The sequence below is a fragment of the Bemisia tabaci genome, chromosome 3 (assembly GCF_918797505.1).
Source record: "Bemisia tabaci chromosome 3, PGI_BMITA_v3".
In the NCBI taxonomy this organism is placed as follows: domain Eukaryota; kingdom Metazoa; phylum Arthropoda; class Insecta; order Hemiptera; family Aleyrodidae; genus Bemisia; species Bemisia tabaci.
The window spans coordinates 6,268,673-6,286,977 of record NC_092795.1 but is presented as its reverse complement, the minus strand read 5'-3'; the positions used below and the strand labels follow the sequence as shown (position 1 = coordinate 6,286,977).

The 18,305-nt window shown below is 35.4% G+C and overlaps 2 protein-coding genes across 3 annotated transcripts; one reads left to right on the top strand and one right to left on the bottom strand.

Moving 5' to 3' along the window:
* Positions 1 to 1,285: 1,285 nt before the first annotated feature.
* Positions 1,286 to 12,243, top strand: LOC109030810 (acid phosphatase type 7). 2 transcript variants are annotated; one of them, XM_019041973.2, is made up of 10 exons: positions 1,286 to 1,474; positions 2,803 to 2,944; positions 4,585 to 4,770; positions 5,215 to 5,426; positions 5,958 to 6,055; positions 6,476 to 6,644; positions 7,775 to 7,917; positions 8,989 to 9,172; positions 9,944 to 10,081; positions 10,731 to 12,243. In XM_019041973.2, the coding sequence occupies exons 2-10, from the start codon at positions 2,812 to 2,814 to the stop codon at positions 10,818 to 10,820; spliced, it is 1,353 nt and encodes a 450-aa protein (XP_018897518.2). In that variant the 5' UTR covers positions 1,286 to 1,474; positions 2,803 to 2,811; the 3' UTR covers positions 10,821 to 12,243. The 2 variants fall into 2 exon arrangements, with proteins under 2 accessions (XP_018897518.2, XP_018897519.2); XM_019041974.2 differs by lacking the exon at positions 1,286 to 1,474 and adding an exon at positions 1,485 to 1,620.
* LOC109030812 (protein KTI12 homolog) lies at positions 11,240 to 18,026 on the bottom strand. The gene is made up of 7 exons (XM_019041975.2): positions 17,582 to 18,026; positions 16,751 to 16,802; positions 16,382 to 16,434; positions 14,947 to 15,130; positions 14,358 to 14,469; positions 13,953 to 14,015; positions 11,240 to 12,610 (listed from the first exon to the last, which is right to left on the bottom strand). Exons 1-7 carry the CDS (start codon positions 17,742 to 17,744, stop codon positions 12,380 to 12,382), a joined length of 858 nt encoding a protein of 285 aa, XP_018897520.2. The 5' UTR covers positions 17,745 to 18,026; the 3' UTR covers positions 11,240 to 12,379.
* Between the last annotated feature and the right edge of the window lie 279 nt (positions 18,027 to 18,305).

Genomic DNA, 18,305 nt, shown 5'->3' with positions numbered 1-18,305 from the left:
CAGGCTCCTCTGAATTGCTAGCCCAATCATAGGCCATGGTTTTTTTTTTTTTTTTTCAGAGGTAGCCGTATCTTTAAATTTAGTGTAGTGTTATTACAGACCCTCTGTTATTCATGAAGGAACGCATTGTTGTAAAATCGCTTTTTTATGAGTTCACTTTAGAAACCATGCATTACAGAAGAGTCCTCTATAAAACTGAGATTTATCTGCTTAAGTTGAATTTCACTTTTTTGATAGGGACAACAGAAGTTGAAAATTGAATCATTTTAAACCTATCGAGGAGGCTAAGTCAAACTTTTTTCTCTGTATTTATGATCTCCCTTTTTTCTAATCGCAACTGTGCAACAAGAGAGAGTAAATATTATTGAAAGTTGAATCATTTTAAACTAATCGGGAACACAGAATTGACCTTTTTTCTCTGTCTTTATGGTTTACCATTTTCCCAATCGCAACTGTATGACAAGAGTGAGAAACAATCATTTTATAAGCCATTATAGCAACTACCCTCATGTTAAGGCATTCCATGCACTTAAACCACTAATTGTTAAACAGCTCCTATTCCATAAAATGCAAATCGATGGTGAAACTTCCAAACCACGTCTCTCTCCCACTAATTGAAAGATGCGGCACGTCTAAGAGGCACACTCGGCTTTGAAACGCCGCCGTTTTATCGTCTATCCTTCTCTCACTCATTGATTACCTGGCGTTGAAAACTTTCGGTCGTACATTCATTTTTTGAACGAAGAACTAGTGAACATCAATTCTAAAGGACATCCGTGATTTCTCTCCTTTCTGCAAAGTAAATTCTGATAATTTTTCAAGGACTGACGTTCATTTTTTCCCTTATACAAGAGGAAAACGGAAGCAGAGATTTTTAAACAGGAGAGAAACGTGGTTCGATTATTTCACCGTCGAAACGTGATTTCTTTTGTTGATATGCAATCTTTCCAGCAAAGCCAGAACATGAGAGAAATAGAGAGGGAGATATAAGCTCAGAGTGGGGGAAAACATTATTTTAACGTACGAAATATATTGAATAAGTATGTGAATAGATTAGGATGAATTTTGAAACTTATAAGGCACTCTTGAATTTCAAAATGTAAAATTTTACTTTCCAATTTTGAGCTTGCCGAGAACAATAGCGGGAAAAAAAGCCCGTCATTTTAAAATGCGCGCCATGAGATCTCTTGCTAACGCGCCTGCGCATTGGCTCATGACGTGACGTTTGTTTATGTTTTGCTCGTCCCTGCCCCTCCCTCCTAGCTTCTTTATCTTTTATCAGTAAACAAAAGAAAAATACAAAATTATCAAGTGATAGCTCTCGTTTCTCCGCTGCAAGAATTGATAAGAATTTTCTTCAAATGAAAAATCTTTTTAAGTTGTTCACCGAATTGTAACTCTAAATCTTCACCTTGGGAGGGAAACCCTTCATGACTTTGTGAATTTTTGCAGTTTCATCTGCAACACTCCGCAGGTACACAAGTTCATTGATTTTGTCCATTTACGATCAACTATTAATCTTCATCAACTGATTAAAGTTAATGTTATTGTAAAAAAGTTTATCCTTAAATTGATTGAGCACAGATCTTCAGTAATCTGTGAGCAGATTTACAGTTTCAGGTACTGTTTAATAGTGTGTCACTATGTTAGGAAATTTCAGTGATTTTCTTTTTCCAGATGAATGCTCAAGAGCAATATCAATGCGAGTGTCACAATATTCGATTATTATTGGTCCTCTTTTCTTCACGGGCAAGTTTCCTGCCAAAACCGAAAATTAATCAATGCGGCTGCGCGTACCGTATATTTTAGTAATCTGCAGAGAGAAGTTTGAAGTAGCGTGAAGAGCATACTTACCTTTGATTCAACCACCTCGCACTTTGAACTCTGTACAGAATGTTAACTTACTACGTGCAGTGTTGCGTGGTGTTGTTTACAGTCAGCCCATCGCCAAGATGTTTATTTTGCAGCATCTGACCTATGAGATAGACACTAACAGTGCAAAGTGGGGGCATACAATTTTGAAACGTCAGTTCTTACTTACCAGTGTTTTTTATTGCTCAACAATGTCTGCCTTTTCCTCTCTTGTTCTTCCAGCTCCATAGAAATAGATAATGCCAGAAAATACTCCGGCACCCATTTATTACCTAATAGAAATTGATATTCGAGATACAGTCACCCTCTGATAATTCGAAATTCAAGGGATAAAGGAATTTCTGCGAATTATCGAGGTTTTGTATTGGAGTGTTCGAATTAGAGAGAGTCTGTATGGAAAAATTTCGAATCAAAGAGGTTTGAATAGTGTAGGGAAATAAGAGAGCTTTTCGAATTACAGGGGGAATTTTTAAGGTGAATGATTTTGAAAACAAATACTTTTATGTATTTCTTTAATACATTCAATATATCAATCAATTATTCATACACATATTATTCGGAATTGGTTCCAAACCTCGGTATACCGTATACATAACAATTGATTTTGATTATAGAGGGAGAGGAAGGCCTTTTTTTTAAAGGTGAGAGGGACTTCAAATGAAAGAGAGGGAGTGGAACGCCTTTTTCGAATTAAAGAGAGTCCAAACTGCAATGCCCAAAGAATTCTGAATTACCGAGGGAATCAAAATACATTGATTTTTTTTAATTTGAGAGAGTTTCTCACGGGGCATGCCTTTTACTTTGAATTATTGAGGTTTTCGAATTAAAGAGGCTTGAATTATCGAGGGGTGACTGCACTCACTTTAAAATTGATAAACCAGAGCTTCAAATCTCTTCGCAGAACTAATATTTTTTTCGCTTTTGTTCCAGCCGTTAAGAATGGAGTTGTTATTTATTCTTCTAACAGCTGTGCTTTCAGTAAGCTGTAAAAAATTAGTTGAATTAGATCCAGTCATAAACTTGGAAGATATAGGACCATACGAGCCGCAACAAATTCATCTAGCTCTTGGCAGTACGTACAATTTTTGTGATTAAATTAATATTATGCACATCGTAGCATGAAATCACAGAGCTTAAGGATTGATGTAGGTACCTCAAAGATTGCAAGTTTTAATCTTATCCGAGATTATCATTTTTCATAGCTTGTCTTATTTTTTATTGTATATATTTCTATTTTGGAGGCCGCTAAAAATCTTGTGTGAGCAATAGTAATGGAAGGACAATAATAACAGTAAAGAAGTCTTCCTCATTGATGTTAATGTTTTCAGAAAATTCTCGGTGAACACCAAACGTTTACTCTTTTCAGCCAGAGCATGTTAATTGTAGACTTGCTTGGTTCCATACATCGTCACCTTCTGGCCAAAGTATCACAAGGGCCATTTTTACCAAAATTGAGTTATGAATAGTTTCGAAATGACGAGATGCATTCACATACAAAAATAATAATTTTTAAAAAAGAAAAATTGTAGAATAAAAATCGATTAAAGTTGATGTACTTTCGTATCACAAGCGCACCATTTGGGAGAGAACTGTTACAAGCGCCAAGTTTGGCAACCGCCCATCTCTCTGATTGTTTACAATTTTTGTTACAGCAACCCTCGGAATGACTTGAAGCTAAATTATACTCGTCTGTAAATGCATCTCGTTATTTCGAAAATCATATTTTTTTAAAACTGAATATACCTAAATAAAAATGGAAAATACTCCATAGAAGTTGATGAGCTTTTGTATCACAAGCGCCAAGTTGGGTAATCGCTCATCTTTGGGATCATGTTTGCCAGAATGCCCCAAGTATGCGGTGTACGAAGCACCAATGTTGAAAGAAATCAATTTTTTTAATGGAAAGGACCCCGCACACTCCTTATGAGAAAGAGCACCACAATCGATTTTTAATTTTTTTATTGCATTCAATTCTCCTCAAGATGCTGATCAAAAGTCATCATCGCGCCAACTTTCTATGATGCACCCTTTTTACACAACCTGCCCGCAAAGTTTCAATTGTTCGGCGATGAAGAGTCAAAAAGAACAAGGCATTCGAGAACAGACCTGATGTAAGTAAGGATAAACGTAGCGCGTGTCGGTCTCCTTATCTGTTCCTGCCTACTCTGGAGCTATCTTTCTCCTGCTCTCGTCCGTTCGACGTTCACTGTTTTTCTCCGACTTTCCTGTTCTTATGCTCCTCATGAAACTGATTTGGGTGGTCCAGCAAAAAAGTGTGCGGAATCCGAGATGAGACTGCTGCTCGGTGCTGAAGTTTCCCCGATTCCCTTGTTGACACACAGCCGATTGTTCGCTTGAGTGCTGAAATGAGAAATCTTTCTGATTCTTTATCGCGGAATAATTGCAACTTTACAGGCATGTTGTGTAAAAACAGTGCATCGTTAAAAGTTGGCGCAATGATGACTTTTGATCAGCATCTTGAGGAGAATTGAATGCAATAAAAAAATTAAAAATCGATCGTGGTGCACTTTCCCATAAGGAGTGTGCAGGGAAACATATCATAATTCAAGGCAGGAAGTTGTGCTGGATCAGAATTCCAAGTTTCAAGCCGAAAATCCGTTTTATGCGGTCGCAAATCAGTTGTTTGTGTCTCCTGAAAAGTCGGCAAAGGTGACAACATTTTTATTTTCAGATTCGACTTTAATTTTTCAGGAGATGCCTCTGAGATGGTTGTAACCTGGAGCACTTGGAAAAGCGTTGGCACACCTTTTGTCATTTATAATCAAACTTTTCGTGCAGATGGATTCTCAAAATTATTCTCGGACTATGGGAGTTTACATCGTCAACAGTACTTTCACCGAGTGACGCTCAAAAATTTGAGTCCAAACTCTACCTACAGTGAGTTTTTTTCTCATTTTTTATCAAAAATTTAAATATTCAAGTCCTCTAAAAGAAATTAATGAAGTCAATTTTTCACCAGTATATTGCTGTTTGCTGGAGAGACATCAATTTTTCAACAAAGCAGTTGTCCCTTTTCATTAATTTTTCTTTTTTTCCACTAACACTTTGATATTCTTTCTAAAGTCTAATTTCCATTCTAGAATTGTTGCTTGAGAATTGTCAAATAGCAAATGTAAATTTCAACTTCCGGGTGAAACTCAAGTAATTTGTCGCAGGCAAATCAATTTTGTATTGAATTTCTGGCTACAGAGACATTTTAGCCTCACACATGACCCAAGTGAAGTCTATATTCGCCTTTCATTGGTAAGCAGTATTGATGATTTTTTTTCAATTTCGGCACTCAGTTGGTCTCAATTCAAAGAATTCTTCATTGTATTTTAGCCTACAAATGTGGAAGTGATCTCCAAATGTCTGAAGAATTCTGGTTCAGAACGTTCCCAGGAGATGGCGAAGACTGGAGCCCCAGTCTTTTGGTCTACGGAGATTTAGGCTTAAAAAATCCCCAATCAGTGAAGGCCATTACAAAAGATGTCATGTCCAAAAAGTACGATGCCATCTTGCATGTTGGAGACTTCGCTTATAACTTTGATTGGGTAAGTACATGCCATAACAAGGCACATTCCTAGCAGTCTGAATGATAAAACTATTCTTAGATGAAAAGACAAGCTTTGACAATTCATCTTTACCTGTTTCCTCTAATGTGGTTCACGTCTCAACAACAAATGTTGCCTGAAAATTATTTCAAATTATGTCTTTAATTATCCTGTAAATCCTTGAATTTCAGGGAGTTGTACCAAAATTTGGCAGGGAAATCGGGAAAATTGCTAAACTATGTGGAAACTATAATCATTTGGGATTATCAGCCTTTTTGGAAAATTTTTAAAAAAACCAAAATCCTCACATGAAGATCTCTATCTATCAGCATTTGGTCCTGTTGAATCCATATTTCAGGCCTACTATTAAAAAAATTCCCCTTGCAGAAACTTAAAAACGAAACTTTAGTTTTATTTTTCCTGTCTAGTCTAACCGAGTATTTCTTCTCAGTTGAAAAATTGTTAAAGTTACGCTCTTTCATCAGAACCGTTCATGAATGATTGATATCAACTTTTAAATTTTCTTATTAGGAAAACGGAACGGTTGGCGACAAATTTATGAATCTGATTCAGCCAATTGCAGCTTATATTCCATACATGACATGTCCAGGAAATCATGAAGGCTCAAAGTAAGCTAATTTTTATTATTATTTTAAAAATTTTCTCTTCATGAAAATATTGCAAAGTTATCGGTTTTGTCTACCCATGGTTGAATTTTACCAGACAATCTTCTCACCAATCTGGAAAGGTGGAAAAGAAAGTAGAAGGGACGTAAAGGAAAATTCAAATTGATCTAAAAATGACCTAGGTCGAATTTTAAAGCCTGAGGAAAAATACTACAGCAGGCTCACAATATAATTTTATAGTATACATTGGCTGAAACTCAAAATTGATTTCAGACTAGAGCACCAATCGGATCAAATACCGTACAAGATTAATATGTACCTAGGTTAGTTCTTTTGTGTTAAACTCGAGATCGAATATTCTTGCAAATATTAATTTCGTTTCTTTGTATTTAATTAATTTATTTTTATGTTCTTTTTTTGTAGCTTCTTCCACCATTATCGGAATAGGTTCAGTATGCCTGGAGACTCTCAGAGCATGTACTACAGTTGGAACATGGGTCCTGTTCACTTTATCTCGATTGACACGGAAGCATACTATTTTGATTTTATTCGCCTGGTACAGCAGTATGAGTGGATCCGGTCTGATTTGAAAGTAAGCTAAATGTTTAGCTTTTGGTAATACTAATTTAATATCGACAGTGAAACTATACCAGACTATAAGTCTTGTTAGCAGTGTCTAAAAAGCTCTTCTCATATTTTGTTTGTTTGTTTTTTTTTTTTGAAGAAGAAGAACAAATCAATATCATTCCTTGAAGTCTTCCCAGAGTTTTTTTTCACAAGAGAGGAGAAATCAAGGAAGTTTTCAAGAATTCACCCCAAGTAGTTTCCCATTTGAAGAATGGAGTATGGCAGGAAGTCTGCAATGTTACAAACGGAGACAAATAGTCTGGTAGTTTCACCGCCTTATTTTCCACTATTTTTATCCAAAACTAAAGGGTACAAACAACTGTGCTAAACAGCTTTGTCAACAAACTGAAGATAAATTTTTGTCAGATTTTTTATTTCGAAAATATGTGCCTTATGATTAGGAATCCAAGAACCAACTTGGCATAATATTTCCTGCAGAAATGTCTTCTAAATGAGTTTGCGCAGAGAAGAAATTTGTCCAACGAAACAGATTTTTCCAAAATCTCACTGTGCCAATTTGAAGTTATTTCAAGGTAGCTCGATTGACATAAGTAAGTAGGTATGCTAAATGAAACATATTTCTCTGGTCAAGTTTATTTGTACTATTTTCGGAAAAAATCAATGATAATTATCATATATTGCCTGATAATTTTCTTATTGGTGTTCTCATAATCAGTGACTCTAGCATAAAGTATCCATTCCTTGCTCAAAGATTTCTGCGCTCACTCCTGACTGTCCATGAAGAATTGTACCCTTGTCGTACAAGGAAGAGGACCTAAGTACATTGAGGTACATCTTGCAGGGAAGCAATTTTTGTTGAATGTAGTTCAGAAATTTGCTGTTGATTTTCAATTAGAAAAGCGCTGTATAATTTAGGATCAAGTTGCCAGCAATCATGTCAGTGATTGTGCTATTAATGGCGCAAAGGTTTTTTTGTGACTTAATTGGTATATTTTCTCCATTTTTAATGTTCCTTTTAACTGTATGTCCTCATTACTTCTCTGATAAACAACAACTCACTAGTTTAATTTTTATTGAAAGAATTATCAAGATTTTTCTGTTCTGAAAAGAGCATTTTTGGCTTTGTTACAAAAGGAGGCGGCAGAACATGAGCACAGGATTGTCAGACCATGGATCATCACTTACGGACACCGCCCGATGTATTGCTCTGATGACGATGATGATGACTGTACGCAACGCGAATCAAACGTCAGAGCTGGTATCCCCATACTCAGAGAGTGAGTTAAACAGTGTTTTTAATTTTCACTAATACTGGATTCAAACTTTTAAAAATCAGTCATAAGTAGTTCAGCTAACTTACAGAAACTTACAAATACCGGCCTTGCGAAAATCTCAATATTTTCAATATGATCACTTTGCTTCTGTATAGATTATTAGTGGTTGCTGTGCTGAGGGAAAACGCTGTATGAGCTTTCGAATGTTGCCAAATTTATCCTGATGGTAGATTTATTTTGGAGGAAAGTTATGCATTTTTAACTTTGAAATTTCCAGAAATTTCAGATTAAATTGTGAACTAACTGTCTGAAAAATTGTACTGCTACGGCATATGGAGGTGTGGCTACAATAGGTGATGGTAGTACAATTAAGTTTTCTCATGAATCCGTCGACCAATTGTCATTGTTTTTTTGTTTGATAAAGCTGAGGGTCAGTGGCGTGGTGTGCTTTGCAATCTATCGATATTTCCGCATTTGAAGCTGTGGTAAATAATTTATTATGAAGGTGTTTGCTGCAAACACCCTGTTTCCCGTTACTTTTCCATAGGTTTAAATGATGGATCAATTGATATATCGCAAAGCAAGCCACGCCACTGCTGAGGGTATGCCTTACACTTTCATTTACACCACATTAATTTATCTCTTTTAATTCAAACGATATAAAACCAAAAAATTTACTGTTTTGATCACTTGTACTTACTTGTGCAATCGTTGTAAATGACATTTAGTCACCTCCTGCACTAAGGAACGTATCGCAATTGTGCTGTTTCAGTATGTGTTAATGACATTTTATTTTTTCAAAGAGTTTTGTCTCATGAATCTGCCTCAAATTTTCAGTGATTTTTCTGTTTACTTGCTAGAAAAGACACTTAAATTTTCAAAAAAAAAATGTGTGCAATGGTTCTCACATTTCATGGAAAATAAAATGTCTGCATAAATACTGAAACAGCGCAGATGAGATACGTTCTTTCCTGCTAGAGATGAAGACTTAATAAACTTTTCGACTTGCAATTTTATTTCTCAAGATAAGACTTTTATTTATATTTTGATTAATTGTGTTCGTTTTGTAACCAGCTTTGGCCTAGGTTTTGGGCTTGAAAAAATATTTTACTATTATGGAGTGGATATGGAAATTTGGGCCCATGAGCATTCATATGAACGTATGTGGCCAGTCTATGACCACAAGGTTTACAATGCCTCTCTAGATGCGCCATACGTGAACCCTTCTGCCCCTGTCCACATCGTATCAGGATCAGCTGTGAGTACTTAATGAGAATCCATTTTTTCAGCCTTGCTACCTATATTTTTCTGTCTATCAGATCCAATAGGATTTTAAGTTCTTTGACTGACTTGAAATCAACTGAGGACATTAAAAAATCAATGGAACTCTTTGAATTCCACAGATGAGAATTCTTGCCACCTTGTAACTGCTGCTCACTCAGTCTCATGGGCTTTTTCTGCCCATGAGTTTTTTTCATTATTTCAGCTGTAGCAGGTGTATAGTTGATTGCAGAAAGATAAATGTTAGTGTTATCTGTTGGCTTTGCTGTAGGGTTGACAGATTGCGCTACACTCATTAAAGAAAGTCATTCTTGAGATCTCATTGTTTTTTGTTGATCTGGAAGATACTTGATTCTGCGTAGAGTGCTATCAACCACACTTAGCTCTCTATGGCAAAAATTAATTTTGGATCTAAGATTCCAGGGGACACTAATCTATTTTGTAGCTTGCATTAAAAAAAATAGAGTACCAAATTTTTTTCAAAATTTTAAAGTTGAGGGAATCAAGTTTTCAAAGAAAGAAGAAACTGATGGAATTTTGCAAAATCATGGCGCAAGAGAAAGATTCAATTTTTAAAAACCCTGAAAATACGTTCTTATGAATTCGTAACGTTATGCTATAGAGGGTTAAAAGAAAAAAAGATACGTCCATGTAGCAGCGAGTTCTAAGTTGCAATTGCCATTCATTGAAATTTGTGAGAACAATCCTGTGCATTGCTTGAAATTATGGGTGCCCAATATTTTTTCAGGGATGCCAGGAGAACACAGATACTTTCCCAAACAGTGTGCGCGAATGGTCTGCATTCAGGAGCAGTGATTATGGTTATTCAAGAATGAAAATTCATAACAGAACTCACATATATTGGGAGCAGTACTCAGATGACCAGGTATGGAAAAATCTACTAACAGCCCTTTACATCGCAGGAATGGCAATTACGGTAGAACCCTGGGTTATCCGTGGTAATTATTGAGACTGAAGGTACTGTGGTTAATCAAAAACTGCAGATGATCCAAACTTATGAAACACAGGCTAAAATTGCGCCATATTAGTTGGTTTTTCTTGAAGAGAACAGTAGCAAGTATGCAGAGTAAACTTGGATGAGACAATGATAAATTTCATCTCTTTGAGTGCGATCATGTCAAAAAGAAACTTTGAATGTTTGTCTATCTGATTAATTCAGAGCATTGGTGAACGGCTGCTTCTTTCTTAAGTTTTCATCCAAGGAAACAAAATATCAATGTTTTAGACGACCGTGGATAGTCCGAACCCGCGAATAACTAGGGTTTTACTGTACATCAAAAATTTATCTTAAATGTATAGAGTTATTTTTCAAATAACAGTTATTCTGTAATGACTGAATTTCATAACAGCCACTGAAAAATAATAATTATTGATTACTGTTTAACTCCGCCGGTTTCATAATTTGTTACTGTATTTGATGAGTTTCCTTGCTAAGACAAATGTTTCTAATATTTATCTCTCAAGTTAAATTTTGTTAATACATGCTGAATATCGCAAATGCTTTATTTTTCCAGGACAAAGTAATTGATAGCTTTTGGCTGGTGAAAGAAAAACACGCAATGCGACCTTTGCCAGACGATCCTGATGTGAATAGTTTCTCATAATAATTCTGTGCAACTCAACAACAATGCTCAATCACATTAGTCAGCAATCTCTGATCAAATTAGTGTCGTTAGCAATAACCATTGAAATTATTTTATAGTTTATTTTTATAGCATGTTATCATTTTTCTTGTTTTACCTCTGGTCTCTTACTTTATTTTTAAGGTTTTCATTGGTCTCGCTGAAGGTGCTTTTTCTTCTTACAGCATGGAACAAATTAGTTACTATTTATCTTTTTCATTTACTCTTATTTTACTTCATAAAAGACATATTAAAATGGTTGATGTTTTAAAAGCGGTCACCACATAGGAACTTTTTTCATTTCTTTTAACCGTTTTTTATCAGCAGTCGGAAGAAAAGGACACTTACTACATGCTTCAGTAAGCCGGTTGTGAATAGTTGAAAATGATTTTAGACTGAAATTATGTATAATCAATGATCAGCTTTAATTCTAACTATGATGAACATATTTGTTTTATAACTCTTCATGAAAGTTGTTGCTTCTTTGGAAAAGGAAAAAATATCGATCCTTGAAGAATAGCTCCAGGCCTGTTTGGTGAAAGACACAGTTAAGCTTACTGTTATTACATACATAAAAGTACATGTAGCTATCAATTTATGTAGGCTCTTTGTATGTGGACAAAGTTCTTGTTACTTTTTATTTATGCCTAAAATGATTTTGTAAGTCTTTTTTTCTCACATGATGGGCAAGCTTCTTTCTGTTGTGTAACTCATTTTGAACGTAAATTGAAATCATCGAGCTAATTTTAATAACGTTGTGCCATGCTGCATTTTTTTGCCATCTCATTTACCAAAATTTTCTCCCAAAAATGATTTAGGTAACAAATTTTCAGGAAAATTTGTTTTTCAATTTTTCTTAAACAAACTTGTATTTTTTTTCAGTAATTTTGCAGAATGCTAGAAGTCATTGAGGTTCATTATGATCACAGATTTTAATTCATGAGAAAATCTGCTACATCTCAGGACACTAGCATCCCTTCACCTAGTTGCCACTTGGCCCAATCTCTGAGAGGGGTTCCAAAAAAAAACAGAGTTGTAATTTAAAAAATCTTTGGATGAGAGGCTCACCAGAGATTATTAACGGCTGATAGCTGAAAATTCATAGACATCAGTCTTTCAGGTCTGGATATAACTGTGTATGTTACAAAAATTATGTAACCAGGAGCTTCAAATGATGATTCGATCAAAATTACTAGCGGTCGAATCGTCAATTCACGTTTATTTACACTTCTACTTCTGCCACAGAATGGGTAGATGCACATGAAAAGAGGCACTTTTGTTTGCATTTTCATTACATCAACTCAACCTAGTCCCAAGACTATTGTAAGTTACCTATGACAGTGTAATTTTTAATGCTTTGTTACTGATTGTTTCTTAAATAAAGAAGAGATGATTACACAGACAAGTGTGTTAACTTCTTTTGTCCACGTACAATTTTGTCTGCTGTTACCTATGAATTGAAAAATTACTTGAAAAAATATAAAAAATCAGTCTGAACATCTAAAAACAATGAAATTCTTAATGAAGTTGCAAGGGTTTTACTACGTTTGTTTTAGGTTTGCATTTAAAAATTCAAAGTACGAAGCTTCGATTTTATCGAGATCCGGTTGAGAGGGAGGGTTCAGCTTGGTGTATGATAGAAACTGCCGTCTTAGTTTTGCCAGTTTTATCGGTGTTACACTTGAATCTAGGGACGAAAGCTCGTACTTTTCGTAACCAGGCAATTTTACATTTTCCCCCAACAGGCATAGGTTTTTGGCAGATAGAACAGCCTAAAAAGAAACAAAAGAAACGATAAGATACAATTTAAGGAAATAAATATTCTGATTTATAAAAGCACTTGGAATTACTTTTTTCTTGGCCAACAAATAGGTACTTCTTTTCAAAAAGGTAATTGCAAAGGCTGTTTTGAGATTTGAGAGCTTTGGGTTTTTTTCCTCTCTCATTGACGATATCATGAAGTAACAAAAATTTCAGTTAGAACATGCTGTCCGGAGGGTTAGCCTCTAAGTTTTTCATTGATGTACTAATTTGTGCTTATCGCCTGTTCAGTTGTCATGCAGAAAGTTTCACCTCCTGATAAGTGTAGAGATGAAGGCAAATAACATAACGAAAGGAACTTCCGTGAAAGGAGTTAGTTTCGACCACCATGCGCTGTTGACTGGTTCACATATCGCCGCTCCTCTGGCTAAGGACGTGTCTCTACTTTCGCATGAGCCCTGGAAAACATAAGAGTTGTGCAGAGTACAGGGCCCCCATGGAAATTGAGGTATGCCCTTACATCAGCGGAGCGATGATATCTGTGCATGGAAGCATTTTTGCTTATGATCACTCCCTCGTAGCTGTTCAGAACCCGGCTTTGCAGCCATCTACAAATGGAAAGTGAACAACTGCCTGCTTACGTGGCAGGAGCTTTAAAGCTTGGTTCAGACCAGTCAAGCATTTCCCAAACTTGTTTGTTGAACTACATTTGACTCAATTGAAACTAGTTTGACAAACATTCAGCAAACCACAATATAATATTTAACCATTGAAATCATGCCTGAGCAGGTATGACAGTGCATTGAGACAATAAGAGGCTACTAGTTAAATTTTTTTTTCTGTTCCCAAATAAAAAATTTAATTTAGGAGAAGATTCCATGATTTTATGAATGTTGCTTTTTTGTTCTCAGTAAAAATTAAGGCTTCATGACTAGCAGTTATACTTTGAATTTGGTAAGAGCTAAAGCTGTCCAAATCTATTATCAAAGTTTCAAATAACATAAACGGTACAAGAGAAGAAACATTTTTGACTAAGCACAATCATGTTCAAAAAATGTAATTTCTGACATGGCTACTGGAAAACATGATTGACTAATCTCTAAAATAATTGATCTTCACTATTGAAATCATCATTCATTTTTCATGATAACAAACTGATCATCATTTTCTGAAAATCTCTATACTTTTTATTCTGTACATGGGGGTCGGGGGATAATCAGAGAAATTTTAAACAGTAGATACATAGAAGCTTTTAAAGTTCAGCTATCATTTTGAGCTTTTGACACTTAACTCAACTGACTCTCTTACGAAGGAAAGCAATTACTATCAAGAGAGAGATATGGAAATACTCACAGAATTAATGTCTTGCGTTGTTTTGTCCAGTTCATACAGGAAATTGGTCGAGGCGAGAGGAGTCTATAACAAAAACATTTAATTGAAATTTAAAATTTATTAAGAAAAACAAAATTAGTAACCGTTCATAGAGAAAGGGACCTCAATGCCAGAAAATTCAAAATTAAGGTGTTGAAACATGTGCCTAATGCAATAACAGCAAATGATGGCTCCTTTTCTCTCTTTTTCTTTTCTTAGTGAATTATTTTATGCTGAGGTTGTCACACCTCGAGGCGCCCCATGCAGATGTAATTTTTCCTCTTGTTTGCAGTAATTTCAAGTATTAAGTTAACATTATTTGTAATTGCCAATTAAAACAGACTTAGGATTCGTGTAAAAGGGACAAACAAGAGATATAAAGCTTACACATTGCGTGGACATATTTGGTGGAGGTGCTTGCCGTTCAAATAAGCCTTTGTAAATGGTTTCGCCGGGAAGTTCATCGTCATGTTGGATAGTCACTAGTGGTGAGTCCCACCTGAAAAACAAAAGAAATGGAATTATGAGATTTCAAGAATGTATGTAAAGAACTTCATCTCCTCAACTAATTTTTTTACACTTTTCTGTACGCCTGAGATGGGCTCCTTCCTCAAGAATTTCAAATCCATTGGAGACTGCTATCATCGATTAAATGATGAATCTAGTAAAAAGCGTACGTACCCATGGATTGCAACTTTGTATAGTAGCTGCCATATTTTGTTTCAATGTGCGAGGACTATCCATTTTTATGCTGTTTCATCCTGCACATTTTCTGTTCTTTACTTAAAGTAATTCTGTTGTCTTGTTCTTCTCCAAAAAAAAAGTAGGAGCAGAGATGTTTAACCACTAAATTAAAGGTGAGCCACACTTGAGCCATCGGTATGCACATTCACTCTTCGAAAATCCAGCTTTCGTGGCGTTTCAATGAATCTTTTGGCCTCGGATCTTGACAGCTTTATAAAAAATAAGAATTTACCTGTTTCTTGAGTCAGGTGGCTCATGCCTCATACAAAGCGCTTTGAAGGCTTCATCTGTGTACCTTTCACTTTCAGGTCTCTTCAAATTAAATTCCCATGCTTTCTCTGTTGATATAGCACACTCCACTGTCACTTGAGTTGTCTTAGCACTTTTTGATGCACAGTACATTTCATAGCGGTAACCTAGGCAGAAATTTTCAACGCCATGAAATTGGAATGTTTTCGGAAAACGAGAATATTTATTTTTCTTTCCTTTCCTGTTTAAAATTGCTAGGTATAGGCAAGTACTGTAATACATATACATAATAATATCATATGCACATTGTGGTTTACCTATTTTTCAGGTTAATATTACCTGTTACATGGGTCAAAATTTGTGGGAAGTCACAAGACTTACAAGATTACCTAACCCTGATAAAAAAAATTTCAAAAAAATTGCATGAAGGGGGAATGTAGACCTTTCTGAGATGATAAATCGATGGTGTAAGTCCGCAATCACATATCTCGTTTGCGATGTCTGAAAATCTAGGCCTCTATGTTATTTTTTTTAAAGGAGAACAAATCGACATCATTCATTGAAGTTGATGCAGAATTTTCTTTGGATAGAGAAGAAGAATCAGAGCAGTTTTAAAGAATTGCCATTGGGTGGTTTTCCGTTTAAAAAATAAGGTATGACAGGAAGTCTACGATGTCGCAAACCAAGTTATGTGATTGTAGACTTACACCGTCGAAATGCTGCTTTCAACTGAAATTTTGATTAAAGTATCAAATGCAATAGTTTTTTTCTGCAAAATCTTGCCTATATTTTGAGCATTTTTTTTAAAAAAAAATTTGGTGAAAAAACTATTTATTCTTCAAATCAGGAGAGTATTCTCAACCTTTAAAAAAAAAATGGCTAAAAATGCAAAAATTATCGATGTGAGAATATATCATGCAACATTTCCACCAGTGGCTCGATTATTGAATCTATGTCGAATGATCTTGATCGATAAAAAGCATTGCGGAGATAGGGTTTATCAATCAGGCTAATTCAATACCAATTCAACAATTGACCTGCAGCAGGGTGACTGTTGAAATTGATAGACAAGGCGATAGACAAATGAGATAAGAGAAAATGGAGCGATCCTACGAGAGCAGGCGGGTGGTCGGATGGACAAAGGTGGTAGGTAATAGACTAACTAATGGCAACTGACAAGAGACCCTACGTTAGTCCATCATTTTCCCTTTAGGTCTATAACAAACACTTGTTTCAATTGATAGAATCGCTCTATTTTACCTTTGACTCCTTTATTTATTAATTTCAACAATCAGCCCAGGAAAGTCTTTTGACCCACAAATTACCCTGCTGCATTTTATAGTTTAACTGCAAAGAAATTGAAATTTCCAACAAAAGAGGATGAGGACTTAGTAACTAGGCAAAAAATTGGTGTATACCTTTAATATAATTGCTGGCGTCAAATATGACGACATCACCTTGTGTTAGCAGCCTGAAAGGAACAGAGAATATGTTTATATTAGGAGCAGTTTATTTTTCAGACACTCAGCAGGATTAAAATACTTGTAAAAAGAAAAAAAAGGGGGAGTGAGAGAGTAAAAATTATTATAAAAGTTAAAATACAAGAAACTTTTGAGGACACAGCAAAATAATTTGTTGAGGAAAAAAATTAAAAATACATTAACTTATATTTTGACAAACCACAATAAGGACACCAAATGTGTTTTTTGCTGTCACTCCTTAAATTCTCAAAAATTGTGACCTCTTAAAATAGAACGAATGCTTTACGATTCATCTCAGTAACTTACCTTAAAACTTCTGATTTCAAGATACCCCGGATTTGCTTCTCTTTCTGGAAATCTGAAATCACCAAAAAGTCATCATTCTCATTTAAAGGGTTGATGGATAATGTAATAATTGATTGAGAAAGGCTTTAATGATTGTAATCGAAATTATTTTGAAGTGAAAAGTTGAGAAGTGACTTTTTTCAAAGATTTCGACATAATTGTAGTCATTTCTGAAGAATCTCATCACAGAAAAATCGTGGAGAAAACTGAACAACAGGTCACTTTTTTGTGGAGGAACCAAAACATGAGTGTCACAAATAGATTGTCCATATATCCTGGTCATCCGAAATTATATGAATATAATGCAGCAATGCTGTCATGGTTGTCTGGTTGTTTGGGAATTTATGTCAATCATTTAGGAATTTACAAGCATTGGTGCTCTGAAATGGAAATTTTCAAAATTTCTGCAAGAATAAATTGTAAGTTCTCAAGAGATTTAGCTCTGAAATTTCTCTGATGCTTTGCTTAGGGATGTAAATATGTCTTGTAAATCAAATAACCAATCAAAAACTAGACAATCCAACTCTAATGGTTTCTTGTTCGGCAACCCTCGAATGCATTCTGAGAATAATCCATTCTTAGAGAGGTCAATTGCTTCTCTGTGTGAGGTGGAAATGCAAGTACACTTTTATATCCTGGGAACCCTACTTTTTAGAAGGTGCTTCATACAGCCTCCAAGCACTTCCGCCTGCTTTTCAAGCAGTGGTACAAATGTCCACACTTATTGAACAGACCATGAGAACATAGTCTGATGTTCTCTAAGAAATCACTGTAAAGAAAAGAAAAACATACCAAAATATAGTTCATTTTTCGGAATTCCAGAGGTGGCGATGGCATCGTTGTCTGACACTACACAAACAGTTTTGTTGCGCTCCGACAGAAGATACTTTTGAATTCTTGATGCCCACAAAGACTTTCCACTACTGGGAAACCCAGTGATGATGATTAAGGGCATGACTCACAAACTGTAGAAATTTGGAAACTACATTTCAGAAAGAACTAGCGTCAATGATTGCCGAGGAGGAATGTAATCAAATCAAGGAAATAAGGTATAACACTTGAGTGAGAGGAAACAAGTAAAAATATTAAGAGCTGAGGTTCACGTCAGGCTTTTACCTGGAACTACCAAACAACGTAACGCAAATACTGAACAGAATTTCACTACAAAAGGACATGAGTAATTTTTATGGACTCAAAAAATATGCACTGTAACTACTGTAAGAGTGCACATGATTTCTTGTGATAAGCCAACAAACAGCGATCAGCAAACCATAAACATAACCTAATTTGAACCTAATCATGTACAAGTTGCCGGCACAGTTGCCAAGTCACTAATTAATTTATTTCGTTTTTTTCCGCTTGCATGAATATTTATGACACCTCTTCATACGGTAATTAACTAAAAAAAAAATTCCTGAATTTTAAGAAACCACAATTCTTTTTTCTTAGAAACGTGAGGTTGAATGGTTTACGAGATAAACACTAACCTGGCAGCAATGTGGGCAGCAAAACTAAC

Coding starts and splice junctions, on each gene's coding strand:
- LOC109030810 (XM_019041973.2), top strand. CDS start 2,812: ATGGAGTTGTTATTTATTCTTCTAACAGCTGTGCTTTCAGTAAGCTGT. Junction 6,056..6,475: donor GGAAATCATGAAGGCTCAAA/GTAAGCTAATTT, acceptor CTTTTTTTGTAG/CTTCTTCCACCATTATCGGA. Junction 9,173..9,943: donor ACATCGTATCAGGATCAGCT/GTGAGTACTTAA, acceptor ATATTTTTTCAG/GGATGCCAGGAGAACACAGA.
- LOC109030812 (XM_019041975.2), bottom strand. CDS start 17,744: ATGCCCTTAATCATCATCACTGGGTTTCCCAGTAGTGGAAAGTCTTTG. Junction 16,435..16,750: donor TTGAAATCAGAAGTTTTAAG/GTAAGTTACTGA, acceptor TGTTCCTTTCAG/GCTGCTAACACAAGGTGATG. Junction 12,611..13,952: donor CAACGCAAGACATTAATTCT/GTGAGTATTTCC, acceptor GTTTCTTTTTAG/GCTGTTCTATCTGCCAAAAA.